The following is a 23,201-nucleotide window of genomic DNA, read 5'->3' on the forward strand; positions in this document are numbered from 1 at the left end:
CACATTAAAGGGCATTATTTATCTATTCCAGAAGGTTAGCTACAGTGAGTGGTTTGTAAGCTTCTTAACTCTACACTAAAATCTCTGGAAATGGATCTTACGGAGATATCTTGACCATAGTTATGGTTCGCAGATACTCTGGCTGTTCTCTGCTCTTCTTTTTGTTCTAAATGCTCAGTGTACTACACAGACAACAGGACCGAGTGAACGTTCTTACATTTAACTGTTCTTTTTTATTTTATTTTATTTTTTCAGAAAATGGTACTCATCACAGATAGAACCATTGCTTTATTGCTATACAATTCTACAATGGTAGAATTTATGAAGTGTGGAACAAATGCAAATTATACTTTTTCTGCTTTTTGTAGTAATTCTTTATAGCTGCAGCATTTATAGCTGCAGCAATGTATTTTTTTGATGTTACAGGGAGGACAAAATATTTGGCTAAGATTGTATGATATATGCTTTTGTTTTATAAGGGGTGTTACACCATATCTGTTGTTTATTTAAGACCTTTATGTTTTCAAGACCTTTTCTGTTATTACAGCTCAAAGTTTACTAATTTACTAATTTTACTAATTTACTAATTACTAAAGATCTGGAAAAAGCGTGCTTAATTCAAAATATTGGGTTTGTATCTGCGATTTTTCCCATTTCCTTGTTTAGACTGCAGAAATCCAGAGGAGAACCACCAGCACCCAGCTGTGTGTCTGTGAAGAGTGATGACTCTATGAGAATGCCTCCTAAATTCAGTAATGGAGCAGAACCCAGCTGTGTGTCTTTGAAGAGTGATGACTCTATGAGAATGCCGCCTAAATTCAGTAATGGAGCAGAACGTCCAGAACCCAGCTGTGTGTCTTTGAAGAGTGATGACTCTATGAGAATGCCGCCTAAATTCAGTAATGGAGCAGAACCTCCAGAACCCAGCTGTGTGTCTTTGAAGAGTGATGACTCTATGAGAATGCCTCCTAAATTCAGTAATAAAGCAGAACCTCCAGAACCCAGCTGTGTGTCTATGAAGAGTGATGACTCTATGAGAATGCCTCCTAAATTCAGTGATGGAGCAGAACCTCCAGAACCCACCTGTGTGTCTTGGAAGAGTGATGACTCTATGAGAATGCCTCCTAAATTCAGTGATGGAGCAGAACGTCCAGAACCCAGCTGTGTGTCTTTGAAGAGTGATGACTCTATGAGAATGCCTCCTAAATTCAGTAATAAAGCAGAACCTCCAGAACCCAGCTGTGTGTCTATGAAGAGTGATGACTCTATGAGAATGCCTCCTAAATTCAGTGATGGAGCAGAACCTCCAGAACCCAGCTGTGTGTCTTTGAAGAGTGATGACTCTATGAGAATGCCTCCTAAATTCAGTAATAAAGCAGAACCTCCAGAACCCTGCTGTGTGTCTTGGAAGAGTGATGACTCTATGAGAATGCCTCCTAAATTCAGTAATGGATCAGAACCTCCAGAACCCAGCTGTGCGTCTATGAAGAGTGATGACTCTATGAGAATGCCTCCTAAATTCAGTAATGGATCAGAACCTCCAGAACCCAGCTGTGCGTCTATGAAGAGTGATGACTCTATGAGAATGCCTCTTAAATTCAGTGATGTTGGAATATTGAAAAGGTAAGATTTGATAAAATCACCACCACCATCAAACACTGTACAGAATAGGAGTATTTTCCACCTCAATGTTTAATACTATAATGGAAGTGATGGACCAAAAAAGTAAGAAAAAATAGAGTATTTTATTGGGTGCATGAGCTATTCCCACATTAATCCATCAACTGTTAAGCAGGTAAAAGGTCTGGAGTTGATTGCAGGTGTGGCATTTTTATTTGGAAAGGGAAAGAGCTCAAAGGAGCTCTCAATGGAACTGATAAAAGTGTTTTTTTGTCCTTTTCGTCTTTGTTCTGGAGCACGGCATCCATTTATTTAAAAAATATCTAGAATCCTGATTTATCCATCCCAGAGAAGACGATACCATCTTGACATGGTCAACATAAAGTGTACTATGCAAAACAGAAGATTTAAGTGGTATTTGTGATTGTAACTTTCTAAACAGTGTTAATTTCGTTGACAAACCATTATCGTCATAGTTTTCGTTAACAAAGCTTTTTTTCAAGACGAAAACGCGACAATTACTAAATAAAAACAGCATTAAAAAAATTGAAATGAGAAGAAATTAACTGACATTTTCGTCATTGAATAAAAACGAGACGAAAATGTTTGGCAGGGACGAAATCCAATCGGAGTTGATTTCGTTCTGTGAAAGGTATTAACCAGTTAGGAAGAGATCCAATCACTACTACTTTAGAGTTTTTGCAGCAGTGCACAGATACAAACCCGGGAGGAAAGACTCGCCTAAACTGTCGTTACTTATGGAGCTCGACTGGAATTTAACTTGACAGTGTCGGTTAGCTCCAGTAGGTGTGCTGGGTTAGTGATGGAGATAAAACTAGCTCCTTTATAAGCTGTTTTTTTTATGTCTACAGCTCTGTTCAAACTATAATTTAACATTCAGATGTTTTATGACCTGATTTTTAGAACAAAATTTTAAATGTAAAATATTTACAGTCACATACTAACAATAATAATATACATTAAAATCATACATAAATATAAATATATTTCACATTCAAACATTAACAATATTACACAAGTGGTTAATAAATGTTTATTTTTTTTTTTATAAATGTATAGTTAATAATTCAAGGGAACTGAAGCATTTACATTTACACCCTTTACGTTTTTGTTGACTAAATTGACTGTAATTTTAGTCGACTATATTCTTATGATATTTAGTCGACTAAAACTAGACTAAAACTAAAAATATTTCAGATGACTAAATCATGTCTAAAACGAAATGCTATTTTCATCACAAGACCATGACTAAAACTAAATCAAAATTTGTTGTCAAAATAAACACTGTTTCTAAAGTAATCTTTTGTTCATGTGGCTACTGATCAGCTACTGTTGTTGAATGTCAAAAGGAATAGAGATCAGGATTATGTTTGGAGATCTCAGGCTTGTGCACTTGCCCTTTAAACATTGATTTTCTTCTGATTCCTTGAATTGTTTAATAAAATTTGGATGTAGAGGGAGAAATATGCTAATTATGTCTTTGGTGAAAGCTGTTTTTACAAATCCTCTGCTCCACAAAGAATCAACCTTTCTTCGATACTGCTTTTAAACCAAAAAATCGTTATTATTATTATTATTATTATTATTATTATTATTATTATTATTAGCTATAAATTGACCAAAAACAACATGAAGTCTTGTGTAATTATTTGATGTTATGATTGTGCAGTTTATATCAGAATTCTGATTATCTTTCCGGTCATCATTCTCTGTTTTAGGTAATATCTTCTTAATGGGTTTAATATTTTAATGTGTGACTGATGCAGGAGCATTACCATAGTCAGATAAACAAACACAGACTCATTCTTTACAGGCACATTATTATGTCATGCTAAATCCTGACTTCTGAATAATAAGGTTATATCGCACTATTCCTCAAATTTACTGACCTGACACTTCGGTATTTTCTCTCTCTTCACAGGGGAAAGAGTAATCTACTGCAGGATCAGTCCAGGTGTGGACTGTGTGAGCAGCTTCTTACAGATCCAGTCTCTATAACCTGTGGACACAGTTTCTGCAGACTGTGCATCAACAGATTCTGGGATGAAACTGGTCTGACTGGAGATTTCATCTGTCCCTCCTGCAGAAAGATATCTAAAACACATCACAGAGTTTTACAGAAACACAAAACCTGTATGAAGAACAGGTACGAGAGCTTATTTGAGGGAATCAAAACACAAGAGAACAGAACCCTCCTGAACAGGATTTACACACAGCTCTACATCATAGAGGGAAAGAGTAAAGGGGTGAATGAAGAACATGAGATTATAAAGATGGAGAAAACTTCAAACAAATACTTACAGGAAACTCCAATCAACTGCTTAGACATCTTTAGACCTGTAGAAAATCCTGAAGAAGAAATGGAAGGAGTGAACAGTACAGCTGTGACGGTTAATGGCATCAGACAGAATGAAAGGAAAGAAGATAAAGGACTAAAAGAGGTTAGAGCTGTGCTGACTAAAGGCATTGCTGGAATTGGAAAAACAGTCTCTGTACAGAAGTTCATTCTGGATTGGGCAGAGGGAACAGCCAATCAGGATGTAGATTTCATGTTTGTGCTTCCATTCCGAGAGCTGAACCTGATTAAAGATGAGCAGTACAGTCTTTACACACTTCTCTGCACTTTTCATCCTGAGCTCAAAGACTTGGACTATAGGACATGCGATGGGCGCAAAGTTGTGTTCATCTTTGATGGTCTGGATGAAAGCAGAATTCCACTGAATTTTTCACAGTGTGAGAAAGTATCTGACATCACTGTGACATCATCAGTGGGTGTGTTAATCACAAACCTTCTCAAAGGAGAGTTGCTGCCCTCTGCTCACATCTGGATCACCTCCCGACCAGCAGCAGCCAATCAGATTCCTCCTCATTATATCAACCGTGTGACAGAAATTCAGGGGTTTAATGACCCACAGAAGGAGGAGTACTTCAGGAAGAAAATCAGTGACCAAGACCAAGCCCAGAAAATCATCTCCCACATTAAGACAGCGAGGAGTCTCCACATCATGTGTCACATTCCCGTCTTCTGCTGGATCTCAGCCACTGTGCTTCAGCGAATCATGAAACAGAGTAAAACAGAAATCCCTAAAACCCTGACTGAGATGTACTCCCACTTTTTGATCACTCAGACCAACATGAAGAAAGAGAAGTATGAGGAGAACTTCGACTGGGATCCAGTGGAATTGCTGGAATCTAACAGAGCCATGCTTCTGAAACTGGCAGAACTGGCTTTTAATCAGCTGATGAAGGGGAACGTGATGTTCTATGAAGAGGACCTGAGAGAGTGCGGTATTGATCTCACTGAGGCCTCAGTGTATTCTGGGATCTGCACTGAGATCTTTAGGGAGGAATGTGTGCTTTATCAAAGGAAGGTCTACAGCTTTGTACATCTGAGCTTTCAGGAGTTCCTGGCTGCTTTCTATGTGTTTCACTGCTACCTGAGCAAGAACATGAAAACAGTGAGTGTTTTGCTAAATGTCCCACCTCATGAGCTCCTGATAGGAGCAGTGAGCGAAGCCTCAGAAAGTCCAAATGGACATCTGGATCTTTTCCTCCGTTTCCTGCTGGGCATCTCTCTGGATTCCAGTCAGAAGATCCTACAGGGCCTCCTGATCCACACAGAGAGCACCTCACAGAGCATCAACAAAACAGTGACATACATCAAATACCTAATCTCAACAGAAGATCTTAATACTGACAGATCTATAAACCTGTTCCTCTGTCTGACTGAAATGAATGACCAGGATTTACCCAGAGAGATTCAGAAATACATAAATTCAGATGAAAGCTCAAAAAAGGATCTGTCTGCTCTGGAGTGTTTAGCTCTGTCCTACATGCTGCAGACCTCAGAGGAGGTGCTGGAAGAGCTGGACCTGAAGAAATACAGCACATCAAGAATTGCTTATATGAAACTTCTTCCAGCTGTGAACAACTGCAGAAAGGCTATGTGAGTATTTAAATGTATGTAATAGCTGTAAATGTTTTAGCACCTTGGTAGTTCATACTGCAGAGGTCATTCTAGAGGCTGTGGGCTTCATAAAGGTCAGTGGTAATAAAAAAATACGGCATTTGTCTAGTAGTTAGTTGTGGGATCGATAACATGGCATTTTTATAAAAGGCATGCAGACTTCTTCTACAAACATTAGTGAAAGAATGGGTCGCTCTCAGGAGCTCAGTGAACTCCAGCATGTTACTGTAATAGGATGCAGCAGCTGTACAACAAGTCTAGTCGTACAATTTCCTCATTACTAAATATTCCTGTCAACTGTCAGTGATATTATAACACAGTGGAAAAGACTGGGAACGACAGCGACTCTGTGCTCTGTCAGTGTAAAATAACAGAGTGGGGTCAGCGGATGCTCAGGTGCATAGTGCAGAGAGGAACTAACAGCACTGGAGATCGGCTCGTTCTTTTTGCAGTGTAAAATGTATGAACCCTGAAATGGGTTTCCATGGCCAAACAGGTCCATCCAAGCCTTACATCATCACTCACAGGGCAGGCAAGCAGACATTTTTGGCAATATCATGTATGCAGCAACAAAATTACCACAAAAAGGTAACTGAGCTTGCAGTAACCGAAGTGACAGTGACCGGAATCGTTACTTTTCCACAAGTGGTATCGACACTGTTGTGACCAAGAGTGGTGCAAAGTGGGCAATTCAGTGAAGCAAGCAAGGTAAACTATGCTCAACTTCATGCAAATGAACTGTGACATGCAATGGTTACAACCAATAAATTAACATTTTCCAGTTTACTGGCAGATTTTTTCCAAATTATGAAAAATGTTAGGATTGTGAATTAATTAAATATCAGATTTGTGCATGCAGATATCAGCCAATGCTGATTAAAAAAAAAAAAATACAACAATCATCTTGATTGAGAACAAGGCACTGGAATGTTTTAAATTCATGAGCCTACTTTGAGCCCTGATCTGAATCTTACTGAACATTTTCAGAAGAAACATGCTGTCTGGAGATGGCTCACTTCAAACCAGAGACAGCTGTAACAGTTGAAGGGATCTCCAATATATGTGTGTCCATTGCAGAAACCTTATTGGGAGATACATAAATCACTTGCTTGTCCCAATAGGTTGTGCAACAAAATATGAAGTTTACTTACTTATTCTTTTAATAATGCTGGTGAATCACAATTCCAATGCAGTGTCTTGTTGTTATATAAAGCACTTTGAGACTTCTTTGAAATGTAAAGTGCATTACAACTAAAATGTATTATTATTATTATTATCATTATATATAATGATATATTTTCAGTAAACCTTCATTTATTATTATTTTTCGCAGTTTCAGGTTATTTAAGTGACCATTGTGTATTTACAGATGGGCCTCAACAATTGTATCTGTCCCATGATCATCCTTATGTTTTTCTTATGATCTGCTAAAGAACAAAACAATAATAAAAATGACTCTTAGATGTTTTTTTTTCAATAAATCTTAGACCATTTACCAGCAACTGTATACTGTTTACTCTTCTTTGTGCAGACTTGCTGGCTGTGATCTCACCATGGAACACTGTGAAACTATCTGCTGTGCTCTGAAATCAAAAAGCTCCACCCTGAAAGAGCTGGACCTCAGTAACAATGACCTGCAGGATTCAGGAGTGGAACTGCTCTCTGCTGGACTGAAAAGCTCACACTGTAAACTGGAGACACTCAGGTCAGTACCTCCCATTATTCATAATGGAATGATAAAACTAATAGTAAATGGTCTACCAGTTCAAAAACAGTTTAATACGAAAGTATGACTTGTAATTATTTCAATCGTGCACTCAAAAATACCTCCATTCACTGTAATTACTAACTTTATTATTTTTTGCAAATATTTAATTATTTTGAATTTGATGCCGCAACACATTACAAATTAGTTAGGATAGGTGAAACCAAAAACTGAGAAAAATGAGAAATGCTCAACAACTGTGGTCTGATGAGACCACATTTCTAAGATTGGTCAAGAGCAAAAGAACTGTCAGGATTGTTTAAGTTCAGGTACTCTTATTGTCAATACTGCATATGTGCAGGACACACAGAGAATTGGAATTGCGTTACCCTCCTACCTAAAGTTACGGCAAACAAAACTAGCAATAGTTTACTATGTACAATTAAATAAAACAATAAATAATACAAGAATGAGAGACATTAAATGTACAATATATGGGCTCTAATGTACAGTACAACAAGGTCACAGATATAGACATACTGAACGTGAGACAAATTGTGCAGATATTAGAGTGAGTGTGTACCAGTTAGATATGATGGGAGGGATTAAAGAGGGAATGAAAACACCAGTATAAACAGAACCCATATCAGAACCCATAATGTTCTCAGTCCAAAGTTCAAAAGCCAGCAATTCTGATGGTATGGAGGAGTGTTACTGCCCATGGCATGGGGAATCTGCACATCTGTGAAGGCAACAAACAAACATACAAAGCTACATACATGTTTTGAAGCAACCTTAGCTGGCATCCAAGGGACATCTTTTTCAGGACTGTCCTGTTTATTTCAGCAAGACGTTAAAAAAACATGCCTTCACAGTAAAAGAGTGTGTGTACTAAACTGGCCTTGCCTCCCTTTGAAAATGTGCGGCACAAGCAAGAATGGCAAATAATTCCATCTACAAAGCTTTAACAATTAGTGTTCTCAGTTCCCAATTGGTAATTGAGTGTTTCTAATAGGAAAGATAATGTAACACAGTGATAAACATGCCTCAGTCACAATTTCTTTGGAACATGTTCCATCCAATTTAAAATGTGTGAATATTAAAAAAAAAACAATAAAATGTATTAGGTTGAAGATTAAACATCTTGTCTTTGTAGTGTATTTGTTTGTTTTACACAAAGTTTAAATTTCATTGGAACTGCGTTGTATAAATTCTCTTCAATAAAAAGTTTTTCTTTTACATTTTTGGCTTCTGTTCTTACTCTGCAGACTAGTTAGCTGTAATCTTGATCAAAAGACGTGTGCAAATCTAGCATCAGTTTTAAACCTGGAAAGCTCCTGCCTGAAAAATCTGGACCTCAGTTACAATGACCTGCAGGATTCAGGAGTTGATTTGCTCTGTGCTGGATTAAAGAGTTCGCGTTGTAATCTGGAGACACTCAGGTTAGTATTACTGTTAAATTGTTACTAAAATAATACTAGTAATATATAATTAGTAATAGACTGTTTACTTGTTCAATATAATTTTATAAGGCATTACATTCATTTTACCCTAATACTGCTATGCATTTTAAACTTAAATATACCTGAAATTCACTAATTTACTTAACCCCTTCTTCTTCTTTTTTTTGTTGCCACTCTGCAGACTAGCTAGATGTAATCTTAAAAATCTGGAATCAGTTTTAAACCTTGGAAGCTCCACCCTAAAACAGATGGACCTCAGTTACAATGACCTGCAGGATTCAGGAATTGAGCTGCTCTCTGCTGGACTGAAGAGTTCTCATTGTAAACTGCAGATTCTCAGGTTAGTACCTTCTCAATTCATTGCTTAATGGTCAGCACTGTAATTTCTATGATAAATATAATTTGACACTGGTTAATGAGTACCACACACAGTTCACACTATGGAGAAGGGCAGCATGGTGGTGTCAACCGTGGCAAGGAAAAAAACACTTGTATTAAAAGAAAGAAAACTAACCTGTGGAGACTGTGGATGGCCAAGCAGGGTTTACTGTGATATTTTAATTTGATTATAAATTAAAAAAAACATATGTATTGTTTGTTGCTTTTTACAAATATGTGCTACATGGTGTTGGTCTATCACTTAAAATCTTAATGAAAAAGTTTGTTGTAAGGTAACAGAATGTGAAAAGGTTCTAGGGGTATGAATACGTTTGCAAGCCACTGTAAGTTAGTCACTTGAACAGTGAACTCCCATCACTGGCATGAGAAACTGATGTTAGATCCGTATATCTCATGATCTGTTGCAGAACGCATGAAAAAAAAATAAGTATAATAATAAGTAAATAAATTATTTGTAATATATTTTCTCCCCTAACTTGCATTTGATCTTCATTGTTTTACCTAAACTCTGTACTCTGTTTACTCTTCTTGTGCAGACTAGCTGGCTGTGATCTCACCATGAAACAGTGTGAAACTATCTGCTGTACTCTGAAGTCAGAAAGCTCCACCCTGAAAGAGCTGGACCTCAGTAACAATGACCTGCGGGATTCAGGAGTGGAGCTGCTCTTTGAAGGACTACAGAGTTCCCACTGTATACTGGGTACACTTAGGTCAGTACCAACTGTAATTCATTACTGAATGGTAAACATTAAACTAATAGTGAGTGTACTGGTTCAAATTCTTCCTATAAGGTATGTTTTTTTTAATTACCCTGATTCTTCCTCATGACCATGAAGTAACAATAAGTACTAAATAAGAGGAAGTGTTTTAAATGGCTACAGACTACACTTGCATACTAGCTGACCATGATCTTACCAGGACCCTTTATGCTCTGAAACATATACTCCACTAAAAGCCCACTTTGACTTTACTGTAATCACTTTGTTTACTCTCACTCTGCAGGCTAGCTATGTGTAATCTTGGGGTAAAGGCATGTGGAAATCTGGCAGCAGTTGTAAATCTGGAAAGTTCCTGCCTAAAAGAGCTGGACCTCAGTAACAACGACCTGCAGGATTCAGGAGTGGAGCTGCTCTCTGCTGGACTGAAGAGTTCACATTGTAAACTGCAGATTCTCAGGTTAGTACCTCTCTCAATTCATTACTGAAGGATAAATATGGTTGAACCATTTTATTGTCACACTTTTATAAAGCAGTACTACTGATATTGTTGGACTTTGTTGGATTCTTTAATTATGTTCATTTAAATTCCCCACCCTATACAAACTCTTAATCTCTATACACCAGACAAGAACACCATGACCAGCTCCTTTCTATATGCATTTTGATCTTTTTAAATCTCTACTAAGCATATAGCAGCATTTTATAGGTCTATAATAACAGAATTTAGCATCTGTTTTGTTTCTCTCTATACTTTATGATTCTTCTTTCACCCTGTTCCTCAATGGTCAATACCCAGAGGACCATCAGTGGTCACTGGACCATGTAGACTGTAAAAACACAGTCAGAATATTATGTTTGAGTGGTGTGTATTGCTGAAGTTTTTAATACATTATACTCTGAATGTGTAACCTAAAGAACTTAAAGATCTTAAAGAGCTTAATGACCTAAAGATTTAATGTGCTTATAGAATGTACAGTTTGCTGTAGTATCAAATGATAAACATTAGGGCTGCAACTAATGATTATTTTGGTAGTCGATTAATCTGGAAGTTTTTTTTTTTTGAATAGTCGATTGTAGGGTTGTGCCGATGGACGATTTAATGGGACCTGTAAAGTTAATCAAATATTGTCAAATATAAAGGATAAGTTGAGGTTTTAGGGCCCTATCGTACAAAGCGTTGCCACCATACACCCCGTTAACAGTCTATTTTTACGCCTTGTGCACGCGTCCTTAAAATAGCAATGGACTTTTTGAATATATTAACACAGATGGTCATGGTGCTCTGAAAATGATGTGTGTTCAGGTAAATTTCTGTCGTGTTTCCATCTTGGCGGCGGAAAAACGGATTGCGTGATTGATCCCCCGAAAGGACGTCTAAATTCACCTGTCACTGTCACTGCACCCTGTGCTCCAAAATACCCCATACCATCACTTCCTTACCACAGAAAAATACACCTTACCCAGAGCCTTCAGCAATTAACTCTAAAATTAAAATATACTTAAAAATCTGCACAGTAAGTATAAATTATTATTTGTTATATTTATTTCTGTCAGTTATAAGGATTTATATTTAGGTTTAGTACACAGACTTAATAACTGTAATTTAATATAGCCGACACAGTCATTCTGCTGTTTAAGAATTTCAACAGATGCTTATTCTCACTCAAATTCTGGATTTTTGAAATGGAAAATAAAAAGAGAAAATAACTTTGACTGAACATAAATTTATTTTATTTAACTTAGCTATTTTTTAACTGAAATTCACTTTTATATCTGAAAAAGAAAGCACATTGTCACCCTGGCATGTGGTGCTGCCCGTCAATTATATAAAACTTAACAACATTTGAAATACACAGAATGTCATGGTGAGCACAGAATGCAGACACGTGCAGATACTGATAAAAACGTGTTTATTAAAAAATAAACAGATGTAAGACATAGTCAATACAGAAAAATGGGTAATCACCAATAACCAGAGCAATGAAGACAAAACCATACCATAAATGAGAGACAGTCCAGAGTTCATACACGAGAGATCCAATGTCAGAGGTAATCCAAGAGGCAGTAGTGAAAACACAGTCCAGGTAATACACAAGCAATCCAGTATCAGAGGCAAAGGCAATAATCGGCATCGAGAAAACAAAGGCAAGGTCATACACAAGATAAACTGATTCAAGAGATATAGAACGCTTTGTAATGAGGAGAACCTACAATACGCGGCATGGGTGTTTGTGTGGAGTGCTCTTTTATAGTGCCAGTAATCAGTATTCGGGGGTTCCTGGAGGAAGCAGGTGAGGTGTCACGTGACCAGGTGAAAGCGTGATGTCAGCGGGTGGTGCATTCTGGGTAATGTAGTTGTTGACCTGAGAACCTCCGTTAGAGCTGGATGTGGAAGGGACAGAGAAGCTAACAGCACCAGACGTGACACAGAAATATAAAGATATATGTTATCATTCATTTCTTATCACCAGGGCAAATTTATTTAAATATTAAATATATTAATTCATTAATTAAAATCTTGTCCAGGACTCTAAAATGTTGCAGGCAGGCAAAGCGAGCTTGGCGCAGCGGGCATGGGCATTGCGCGCAGAATAACCTCCGTCTTCTAAAAAAAAAAAACGTTTTAATAAATAAGGTCGGACAAGTGTAGTAACATCAATGTTATTAAACATTGCCACATATTTACTGATAATTCATTAAGAGAAATCAGGCAAAATGCGCCACGACTCTCTCTTTACCCCTCTCTCTCTAGCAGCGTGGAGCTGAATTCAGCGTGAGGCTACAAACAATATAAAACTCAGTTCAGTTAAATAAAAATAAGTAAGCACCTGTAAGTTAATCAAATCTAAAGGAGCGGTTGAGGTTTTGGTGAGCTGTTTTCATGATTTGAAACTGAAACTAACTGAAACTTTTATTATTCTCTGTACACAATCAGAAAGCCTGTGATTGTTTTAAATGTGTTTTTAATGAGTTTATATATTTTTTTTTTATTCATTTTAATTATTTTATTCTTTTATAATCAAATATATTATTTTTCCCATTATTCCCATGTCCTTAGATTATTGATATAAATTTGATAATCTCTTATCATTCTTATCATTTCACTTTACTTTCACTGATATTATTATTTTCTTCATAACATATAAATTCTTTACTTTTAATGTAAATTTTTATGATCTTTTTAAAATGTCCTATTTTTCCTTTTTTAAATATATTTTATTCTTCTATAGTAAATGTAATTTTTTGTATTTCTATTTTTTTTTATCCCTTTTAAACTGTAAATGCTCAGCGCCATTGTAAATAAGGGTCCCTATCCAGTGTAAATAATTGATTGCTTGATTAATATTCAATGTTGCAAACATTATCTTCACAGTAAGTTTCCTATGCGCTCTTAAAATAGGAACAGAAGTCAGTGCGCTCCTGTGTCTTAAAGGTAATGACTACAGACACAATGATTGGTTTATTTCGGGTTATGCCCAAAACACACCCATGAATAATTAAGAGAATTAAAACACTCCTTTTACCTAGTGTGCTATAGATCGTTAAAATATGGCCCTTATAATAGGAATGAACAGAATCCGCGCGCACCTGCCTCTTGAAGGGGATGGATACTGACACACTAATTGGTTTATTTCACGTTACGCCCAAAAGAAACCCATGAATAATTAAGGGAATTATGCCCCCCCCCCCATTCTATATCATCGCCCATCACAATGTTTCACTGTAAACATCGTCATCTGCCAATTAAGGTGACATTGCCTAACCCTAGTCGATTGAGATTTAAAGGCGTTTCTATGTCTACATGATCTGTAAACATGGTAAGTTCTGATATTTGGTGAGTTAATATGTAATCTGTTGTGTTAAAGCACTTTTTGAGACACAGACTAAGTTGAGTGTAAACTGTGTGAGGGAACCATTTACTCATCTGCCATTACGCTTCTGTCCCTGTCACTTTGTGTAATGCAGTACAGTTAAAATTTAACGATTAGTCGACAATGAAATTTATAGTCGATAAATTTAAAAAAATCAACATTGTCGATTATATCGACTAATCATTGCAATTAGTAATAAACTAATAAACAAAAGTATATAGTTATTTAAACTGGCTTTCTGCTGTCTAAATTCTAAATGCAATGTAATATAATTTTCCTTTCTCTCAACTTGCCGCTCTGATTTCCCTCTTTCAGACTATCTGGTTGTATGGTCTCAGAGAAAGGCTGTTCTTCTTTGGCTGCAGCTCTGAGTTCACATCCCTCCCACCTGAAGGAACTGGACCTGACCTTTAACCATCCAGGAGAATCAGGACAACAGTTGTTCTCTGCTAGAGCAGAAGATCCAGGCTTCACAGTCAGGTATGAACAACTGTTCTGATGTATGTGTTGGTAAAAGTGAAGAATTATATGTTGTTGGTCTGGTTGTGCACAACCTGTTTAAAACCAAAAAAAGTTTAATTTAAGTTAGCAAGCAGCAAACTCAGTAACTCAGAGTCATGTGGCTCATGAAATTTGAACCTTAGTCTGAGTAAATGTGCTCTGGGAATCCATACACACAGAAGAATCTGTGCCATAGTTGGCAAGCTACTTGTCTGGCTGACCGGTCATTGCAGAAAAAGGATGAGACATTTAAGTAAAATGGTCTGTAACCACCAAGACGTCCATACTCTTACCACGAGAGGCTTCTGCACTCCAAAGGTCTATACAGACCAATTCTATTGGTCGTGAAGTTGTCACACTCTTGAGTTGAGCTTGGCCTTCGGGCTCGGGGGTCTTTTTCACTACACAGCCCTTACAGTGCTTGACATATTTCTGTATCTCTTGTTCCATGTCAACCCAAAAGAATCGCTGCCTTGTCAAGTAGAGTGTTTTGCTCTGCAATTGGTGACCAGCATCATTTTGGACACCCTGCAATATTAGGTCTAGCAGTGAAGCTGGAACAACATACTGATGGTGTTTCTTTCCTGACAAATGATCATTGCAGACATGCTCTTCTTTCCAATCACTAGGGCTTAGTTTTCTGAATGCAGATTGTCTGCATCCATTAACTTTCCTCCCTTTTGGTGTAGCAATCATGCTAAAAGGGGCTTAGCTATACTAGCGCAATTTTGTATAAATCGCTGAAAATACTGTACCATGCCATGGAATGCTTAGATTTTTCTCTGTGATGGAGTGACACCATCCTACATCATAAGATCAGCTTCCGTCATTGCGGTACTTGCTCTAACCTTATTAGGATCAGTTGCTATCCCATTCTCTTCAATAATATGCCCCAGGAACTTCACACTCTCTTGCAGCTGCTAATTTTAGGCCATGAGAGCTTAAACCATTAAAGACCAGCTTAAATCTGTTTAGGGCTTAACCTTCGTTGGGCGTGAGTAAAATGTGGAAATTTTGACGGCCAAACACAAGGCCTGCAGTAATCAGTATTGAATTCAAAGAGGCCTGTGGGGGGTTGTGAACTTATTTAATTCAGTTAAATAATTTTTTTTAATAGGGCTTTTTACAACAAAGGTTGTCACAAAGCAGCTTTACAGAGAAAAACAGGTCCATGCCTCTTATGAGCAGCACCACAGAGATGCCAATTTTTATGGTGACACGGTGGCAAGGAAAAACTCCCTTTAAGAGGAAGAAACCTTTCAAGGAACCAAGACTCAGTCAGAGAAAACCATCCTACTCAGGTTGACCCACTCAGTACAAACAAACAACAAACAAATAACAGAACAAAACAACAGTACAGAGTAGGGCTGAAACGATTAGTCGACATAATCGACAACGTCGACTACAAAAAATTGTCGACGAGGAATTTCATTGTCGACGCGTCAGTATTTTTGCAATGCACTGAAGGAACTATAGGGGGCAGTATCACTTACGCTGCCTACAATGAGTGCGGTCAGTGCTAAAAAAGAAGAGCAGCTTGAATGATGGCGCAGCATGAAGACGGAGAGGCAGCGAAAGCGAGATCTAAACTTTCCAAAGTTTGGGGACATTTCAGCCAAAATAAAGAAAAAAAACAAGTTGAATGCAGACACTGCAAAGCAGAGTTATCATTTCACGGCAGCACCACGGTGATGCATGAGCATCTAAAACGCAAGCACCCTGGAGCTCTGAGTTCAAGCGCTAGTTCGGACGGGTAAGTTTTTACATTGCTTCGTGTTTAAGCCAACGAACCTAGCTAATGTTTGTAGTTAGTTTACCTGTCAGAAAACTTCTAAAAGAGCGCTATTTTTCAGGATTGTTAGCTGTCTAACGTATTACGTTATTCATATGAGTTAGCTATGTATTTAACATTTTACTCGTGCAAAAAGAATTCATTCTGTTAAATAATGAGCCTCTTTTACTTGGTTGGTTGCTAGCTTAGCTTAGCTAGTCTGTGTCGAAACTCAATAATTCAGTGAAGGTATTTAAGCTGTCATGTTTAGTTGGCATAGCCAGTACTCTATTTGTGATAAATAGCGTTCAGCTGTAGTGATTTGTTAATATTACTAGCTTCCCCCTCCCCTATATCCTATTTGAACATTTATATTGAATATTCCAGAATATTTTTTCTTTCTTTCTTTTTTTCATACTTTGTCACTTGTTGCTTATTGTATTGTACAGGTATATTGTATTGCCTTTTTGTACTTAAATGTCACAAACTTATATAGTAGAGTGGTGAAAACCTATTTTGAGTTACACATTTGCACATTATCTTAATTTAAAAGACATGGTGCACTTTTATTTTGTATTACCTAATTTAAATTTATTTATTTATTATTTTTTTTATTGTGACGTTAATAGTGCATGTTAATGTTTCAAATAAATTTGATTAAGCTATCAAGCTTTAGTTTCATATTCATGTTTAATGGCGCCTTATTTTGATTTGAACAAAGATGCTATCTGATGGTATGACAAATAATCGTGACTAATCGACTAATCGAAAAAATAATCGACAGATTATTCGACTACTAAAATAGTCGTTAGTTGCAGCCCTAGTACAGAGAATAAATGTCAGCTATAGCTAATGTAACTGGCACAAACTATGGAGCTATGGCTAATATAGAAGCAGATTCTGAGTGTGTTAATGTTAATCAGTGCAGGATTGCAGAGCTGGAGTACAACACAGGGGGCAGTGGAGAGCCAGGCTGGAAACAACAGGAACAGGGCATCTCCATACATGTAAAAGAGATAGATAGATAGAGAAAACAGAAAGGAAAGGAAGAGAAAAAAAGCAGCAGTTAGAAAGGTTGTGTAATAATCCTAATGAGTAGAAGGACAGGGCTGATTCCAGAAAGCTGGAACCACAGATGGACACATCCAGGCAGGCCGGCTGGCCATCTCAGCACATGTGAGAGAGATAGAGAGAGAGAGAACAGAGAGGAAAGAAAAAAGGGGTTAGAATGTTTTTCTAAAACTCTGCTGGAGTGGGACGGGCACTTGGAGGCAGCAGCTCATGACATGGGGAGAGAAAGAGAAAGGAGATGATAGGGTTTATATCTGCTGGATAAGCTGTAAGAGGAATAGTTAGAAGTGCAACAGTTAGAGCTGGGCGATTAATCGATTTTATCGATTAATTCGAATTTACAGTTAAGGACGATGTGTTTTTATGAAAATCGATTTTCTCTGACCTCCCTCGCGCACCCCCCCACCCGCCCTTCTCTCCCTCTCTCTTGTGCTCACACAGACATAGTGCAGTAAGGTGATAATTATTAATAATATCATAAATAATAACTGATTTAGGTGCTAGCGATCTTATATTTAATAGCCCTAGTTTAATACGGATGCTGCTGGTACTCTGAGACTGATGCAGTTGTTTTAAATTTAATAAGATTAAAATAGATTAAAACAGATTTTCTGACCTTTTCGATTTCGGGTTACATGGGGGACAGACACAGTCTCAATCCTAAACATTATAATTGCACTTGTATCAGAAAAGGGCACATAATTATAGCTCATGGCCTTATGAACAGGAAAGTGGCAAGATAAATCATTAGAAGGATGTATATTACTAAACTGCCCATTACTTAGACCACTAACCTGGCCACTATGACTGGTTAGAGCCAGTCAGTGCTGGCGTAGCTCCACCTCAATGTTTTCAGAGAGGACGGCGGATCCCAGGCGGCTGGGGTGAAGCCCGTCTCGGTGGAAGAGGGCTGGACGCTCCCGAAAACTCTCCCAGTTGTCCACATAGCCGACTCCACTAGCAGAGCACTCGCAGCCAGCAGTGGAGAGCGTAGAGGCGGCTGAACGGCTGACTCCCGCGGCGGTAGGTGGGCATCGGACCAGAGATGAGGAGGCGGGCGCAGGTCAGTCTATGAGCGGTGTCCATAAGTCTGCGGAAGTGCTCCTTCAGGACCTCACTGTGCCGGGCGGATGTGTTGTTGGTACCCACATGCAGGATAATGGTGCCGGGGTCCCCGCGATGCCGAATTACCACAGGAAGCCGCCAGGCAACGTCCAGGACCCGCGCTCCTGGAAAACCCGACACTGCAGCATTACCCTTAGCGTTGGACACCTTTAAATGCCAAACAATAGAATCCCCAACAATGAGGATACTGCCCTTATCTGTTTTCCTCGGGGCTGGGGGAGGTGAAGGAGGCAATGGTGCCGAGCTTAGGACCTCATACCGGTTTGCAGACGCAAAATCCGGCTGAGAAGCTAGGGGGGAAACCCGTTTCCTCCGCCACACTGACGCTCCTAGGCCCCTCCCGGTATCTAGTAAACATTATGATGACCTAGACTCCCTTTTAAAAAATATAGGTCAGAATTTTAAAGTCATTGGTTATAGTGAAACTTGGTTAAATGAGGGATCATATGTGGACATTGTTAAACTTGATGGATATAGGTTTTATAACAAAAATCGACTTGGTCTGTCTGTATGCAGCTTCGGAACTTTCAGTTACTATTCGTCACTCTGATTCTCTATTTATGGAGATTGATGTAAAAAAATAACAAAAAATAGTAGTTTGTAGGGCGCCAGATTCTAACTTTGAATTTTTTTTTTTTTAAACATTTGTGTCACATAAATAAAACAAATAAAATATGTTTAATTCTTGGGGATTTTAATATAGACTTAGCCAAGGATGATTTAAGGGCAAATGATTTTACCAATACTTTATATTCCTCCTCTTTTCCCCAACAATAAATACATTTACCCGAGTAACTGAGACTAGTTAGACAATTATTGATCAATTTTTTTACAAATTTGCATAAAGCTCCTATAATCTCTGGCGTTAAATTTACAGATATAACTGACCATTGCCCTGTTATTTTATGCACTGATTTCTCAGAAAAAAATAGATGCTCCTACAGTTAAAACTAGAGTTAAAGTTGTAAATGGAAAATCTCTACAAAAATCATGTATAGACCTCCGAAATAAAACATGGGAATCAGTATATAACTCTAAATACCCGAATGCAGCATATGATGCTCTAATATACAAAATTACGGATTCTATTGACTTTACCATACCAGAAAGATATATAAAATAAGGCTCCCCTGAACAAATCTCCTGGCTTACAAAGGGTATTCTATAATATATAAACAAAAAGAACAAACTGTACAAACAGCTAATAAAAAATCCAAGTAATGTAAATAAAGACATCTATTCAAAATACAGAAATAAGCTCACACAGGTGATACGAATAAGTAAGCAAAGGTATTACACTGAACACTGAAGTCCATCGGGGTGATCAAAAGAAATCCTTGCAGGTGCTAAGTGAAATTCTTTGTCGAAAGCATAAAAATATGGTGCTTCCTCATATAAATAGAAAGGAAAACTCCATAAATGAGGAAAATGTTACAGCAAATAATTTCAGTGATTATTTTATCTCTGTTGGACAACAATTCTACAAACATTAGTCAACCACATAATATCACTTAAAAAAACTATTTAAATAATTTTTTTATGAGGCCAACAGATAATGATGAAGTATATAAAATTATTATGAAAATGAAAACTTCCCACACTGTTGGTGTAGATAACAACTCTAGCAAAATCCTTAAATTTATTATTAACGAAATTATGGAACCACTTTTCTACTCTATTAATCTCTCTTTGTTTTGCGGAGTTGTACCTGACATGACTAAAATTTCTAGAATTGTACCGATATATAAGTCAGGGGACAAAAAACAATCTCTACAATTATCGACCTATATCAATATTGCCTGTGTTGTCCAAGGTGTTGGAGAGGGTTGTATATAGCAGACTAAGTAACTTCCTGGAAAAATATGAAATCCTGACTCCATCACAATATGGTTTTAGGAAAAAGGGTACCACGTCTATGGCGATTTTGGACCTCTTTTATTTCCTGCATATTTATTTCCCATTGGATTTATGTTTGTATTAACCTGATTCATCTCTGCTACTATACTGGGGTGGGTTTCCCGAAAATGATCAACCTTAGCGAATAACAAACGAACTAACGAATGACGTGAGTAAAGAACGAGCCAGTTCTGTGAGTGTTTCCCAAAGAGCTTCGCAACGTGAAAATTAACGAAGGAGGTTAAAGAACGTCTTTGTTGACTCCTCCCCCGAAACAGCGCACTCAATAGATCCACAAATATCGATTCAACACTGCCAATATGCAGTATTTATTCACTATTACACCCTAAAAAGGTAGAAATGTGTTGTAATCATCAACATTATACATATTCTGAAATTTAAATTACAAAAGGATGTACTTTGGCATTAATAAAATACTCCTAAAGATACATATGACTAAATAAATAAGTCATATGTTTATATATAAATGTTTAATAAACATTAAACTTTTTTTACTTTTTTAAAACTATTATTGTTAACATATATTAATAGATATTATACTAATATTATTAATAGAAATATTGATAATAATATTAATTTATTATTATTATAATTATTAATAATATAAAAATGATATAATAATACATGTACATATGTTCCGGTGCACCTTTTTGTTTACTAGATAATTCCATATGCGTCAATTAATTGTTTTCATAGTTTTAATATTATATAAAAAAAAACATTAAATGAGACGTGTCCAACTTTTGACTGGTATTTATATATTTGCGAGCTGACAAACCCAAGAGTTTGCCCAGATGAACGGCCACAATGTTGGTTAGAAGCACCTGATTAAGGAATAATATTAAATATTACCTGCACATTCACCGATACCCTTTATAATACATGTAGGTGTGATTAAAGACACCGCAGGCGTCTCCTGCAAAGCCACAGACAAAGTTGGCATTATAATATAATATAATATAATATAATATAACTCATTCACTCACTTACTCACTCGTCAACCGCTTTATCCGTTAAGGATCGCGTGGGGGGGGGGGGCTGAGTCTATACCAGCCGGGATCGGGCGGAAGGCAGTATACACCCTGGACAGGCCGCCAATCCATCGCAGGGCAGACAGACACAGACAGACACACAGACACATCCACTCACACACTCACACCTAAGGGGCAATTTTTATCCGACATCCAATTAGCCTGAACTTTGGACTGTGGGAGGAAACCGGAGCACCAGCAGACACGGGAAATAATATAATATAATATGATATAATATAATATAATGTAATGTAATATAAGAATATTAATTATTATAATAATAATGATATATATAATATAATTTATTATAATTAATAGTAACATAATATAATTGCTTCAACCATGGAAATTAACATTTTTCTTCCTCAAAATTGGCGGTCCCTGGTGTTTAAGGTGCTGAATTGCAAGTCGAGATCCCCTTAAGAAGCTCTTAAGAATAACGACTGGGTGAGGGCACTCGTTAATCTGTGAGCGAGTTTACGTAGTACTTTAGTTACGCACTGGTTTGGGAAACACTCTTTAATTAACGATCAATCTTAAGTACCAGTTAACAAAGTTCTTAGCGTTACGAAGCTTTCGGGAAACCCACCCCTGATTGGTTGGTGATCTGATGCTGGAGATGAAGGCTTACAATATGTCTGCAGTGCTGAACCATTTGATATAGTTCTGTGTTGATGATAGAAGTACATATTTCAGTGTAACATTGATCAGACATTTATAAACTCTGATTTTGTTTAGTTGCTTCATATGAACCCATTTATTGTTTTTTCAAGTATGTATTCTCTTCTATGACATTCTCTGACTTGGCATAGTTCTCATGGTGTGTTCTCCTGATAAACTTTTTTTGTGACCCTGTGTTGCTGATCAGTCTCGTACAGTGAAATTCTCAACAACTTTAGGACTTGTGATTACAGCACAATCGTGTAGTGTGAAAAGCACAACAACTGACCTTGCAAAAAGTTGTGTAATGTGAAACTGTAATTAGTCAAATAGGAAAATACAGGTTATTAGGTTCAGCTAGACTAATCTAGAAATAAAGCATAAGACTGAGTGTTTTAAAGAGCCTTTTCTAAAGCTGCTGCTGTGTTTTAGCTTTTTAAATATGAAATAAAATGAATATATTTCAGCAGTATGTTAGAAAGGAGAGGCTGCATGTAAAGAAAAGGATTGCTGCACTCATAGATCTGAATTAACAATGTACACAGCTTCTGTATTTTACAAATTAAAATACATTTGAAATGCATTACATTTAAAGACAAAGTGTTGTTTATCTAAATTATGCCCTGATGTTTAATGTTCGGTCTCAGTGTTTTTCTTCCTTGCTGAATTCAAAAGGAAATTTGTTCAGGTTGCTTCTGGGAATGTTAGTCTTTCTAGAGTTCAGGTTCAGGAAAGTTCTACACGTGTTAAATGTTTTTTTTAAGCTTGACTGAAGAGTCAGCTAAAGCCCAGCAGGAGTTTGGGTAAGATTCTTAGTTTGAAGATGATTTGAGAAAGCTCTTTCTGTTAGTTTTCTTGTGGTAGATGGAACGATCATTTAAAATCTTTTCTGATTATCTAGGATGCCTTTGTCTCATAATAAAATTCAATGATTAGAAACATTTAAATTTCTCAAATTTTCAAAATCTGGGAAAAAGAGATTGAGAAGAAGGCAAATATAGATAGAACGAGGGAGAGACTTACGTTTACACTGTTTTCTCTTTCTGTGTGTGTGTGTGTGTGTGTGTGTCTGTGTGTGTGTGTCTGTGTGTGTTTAGAATGGAATATGGAGGGGAAATCAGAATGAAACCAGGAATGAAGAAATGTAAGTTAACATAAACACACACTCACACAAACATTCACACAAGCATTAACACTTCCAAAAACATACACACACACACACACACTCATACACACACACTCACATAAACACACAGGTCTGGATCATCATGTGCACTGCACACTCCAAGCAACTCTTGTCTGCACTGCCCATCAATTATGCTAATTTAAATAAAAAAGTGAAATACACAGATTTATAAA

At 37.2% G+C, this 23,201-nt stretch overlaps 1 protein-coding gene and 1 long non-coding RNA gene across 39 annotated transcripts in view; one reads left to right on the plus strand and one right to left on the minus strand.

Annotated features, from left to right (window-relative positions):
- The window catches only part of LOC125784790 (uncharacterized), a 255,427-nt gene that overhangs the window by 74,885 nt on the left and 157,341 nt on the right, over window positions 1–23,201 (minus strand). For 16 of the 20 annotated variants that reach the window (XR_007427357.1, XR_007427351.1, XR_007427348.1 and 13 more), the window contains exons 1-3: window positions 1,470–1,556; window positions 1,236–1,304; window positions 993–1,070 (exon numbers count right to left, since the gene is read on the minus strand). This is a non-coding gene — a long non-coding RNA (uncharacterized LOC125784790). Of the gene's footprint in view, window positions 1–836; window positions 915–992; window positions 1,071–1,235; window positions 1,305–1,469; window positions 1,631–23,201 lie in introns of those variants that run through there. The other 4 variants (XR_007427354.1, XR_007427365.1, XR_007427346.1 and 1 more) reach the window with 4 other exon arrangements.
- LOC125780488 (NACHT, LRR and PYD domains-containing protein 12-like) overlaps window positions 1–23,201 on the plus strand; it is a 543,312-nt gene that overhangs the window by 74,811 nt on the left and 445,300 nt on the right. For 10 of the 19 annotated variants that reach the window (XM_049468295.1, XM_049468297.1, XM_049468299.1 and 7 more), the window contains exons 4-8: window positions 7,140–7,313; window positions 8,582–8,755; window positions 8,958–9,116; window positions 9,712–9,885; window positions 10,178–10,351. In XM_049468295.1, coding sequence (XP_049324252.1) covers window positions 7,140–7,313; window positions 8,582–8,755; window positions 8,958–9,116; window positions 9,712–9,885; window positions 10,178–10,351 — 855 coding nt within the window. Of the gene's footprint in view, window positions 1–3,905; window positions 5,588–7,139; window positions 7,314–8,581; window positions 8,756–8,957; window positions 9,117–9,711; window positions 9,886–10,177; window positions 10,352–14,081; window positions 14,247–22,939; window positions 22,987–23,201 lie in introns of all 19 variants that reach the window. The other 9 variants (XM_049468308.1, XM_049468309.1, XM_049468307.1 and 6 more) reach the window with 7 other exon arrangements.

The sequence above is a fragment of the Astyanax mexicanus genome, chromosome 1, assembly GCF_023375975.1.
Source record: "Astyanax mexicanus isolate ESR-SI-001 chromosome 1, AstMex3_surface, whole genome shotgun sequence".
NCBI classification, from domain to species: Eukaryota; Metazoa; Chordata; class Actinopteri; order Characiformes; family Acestrorhamphidae; genus Astyanax; species Astyanax mexicanus.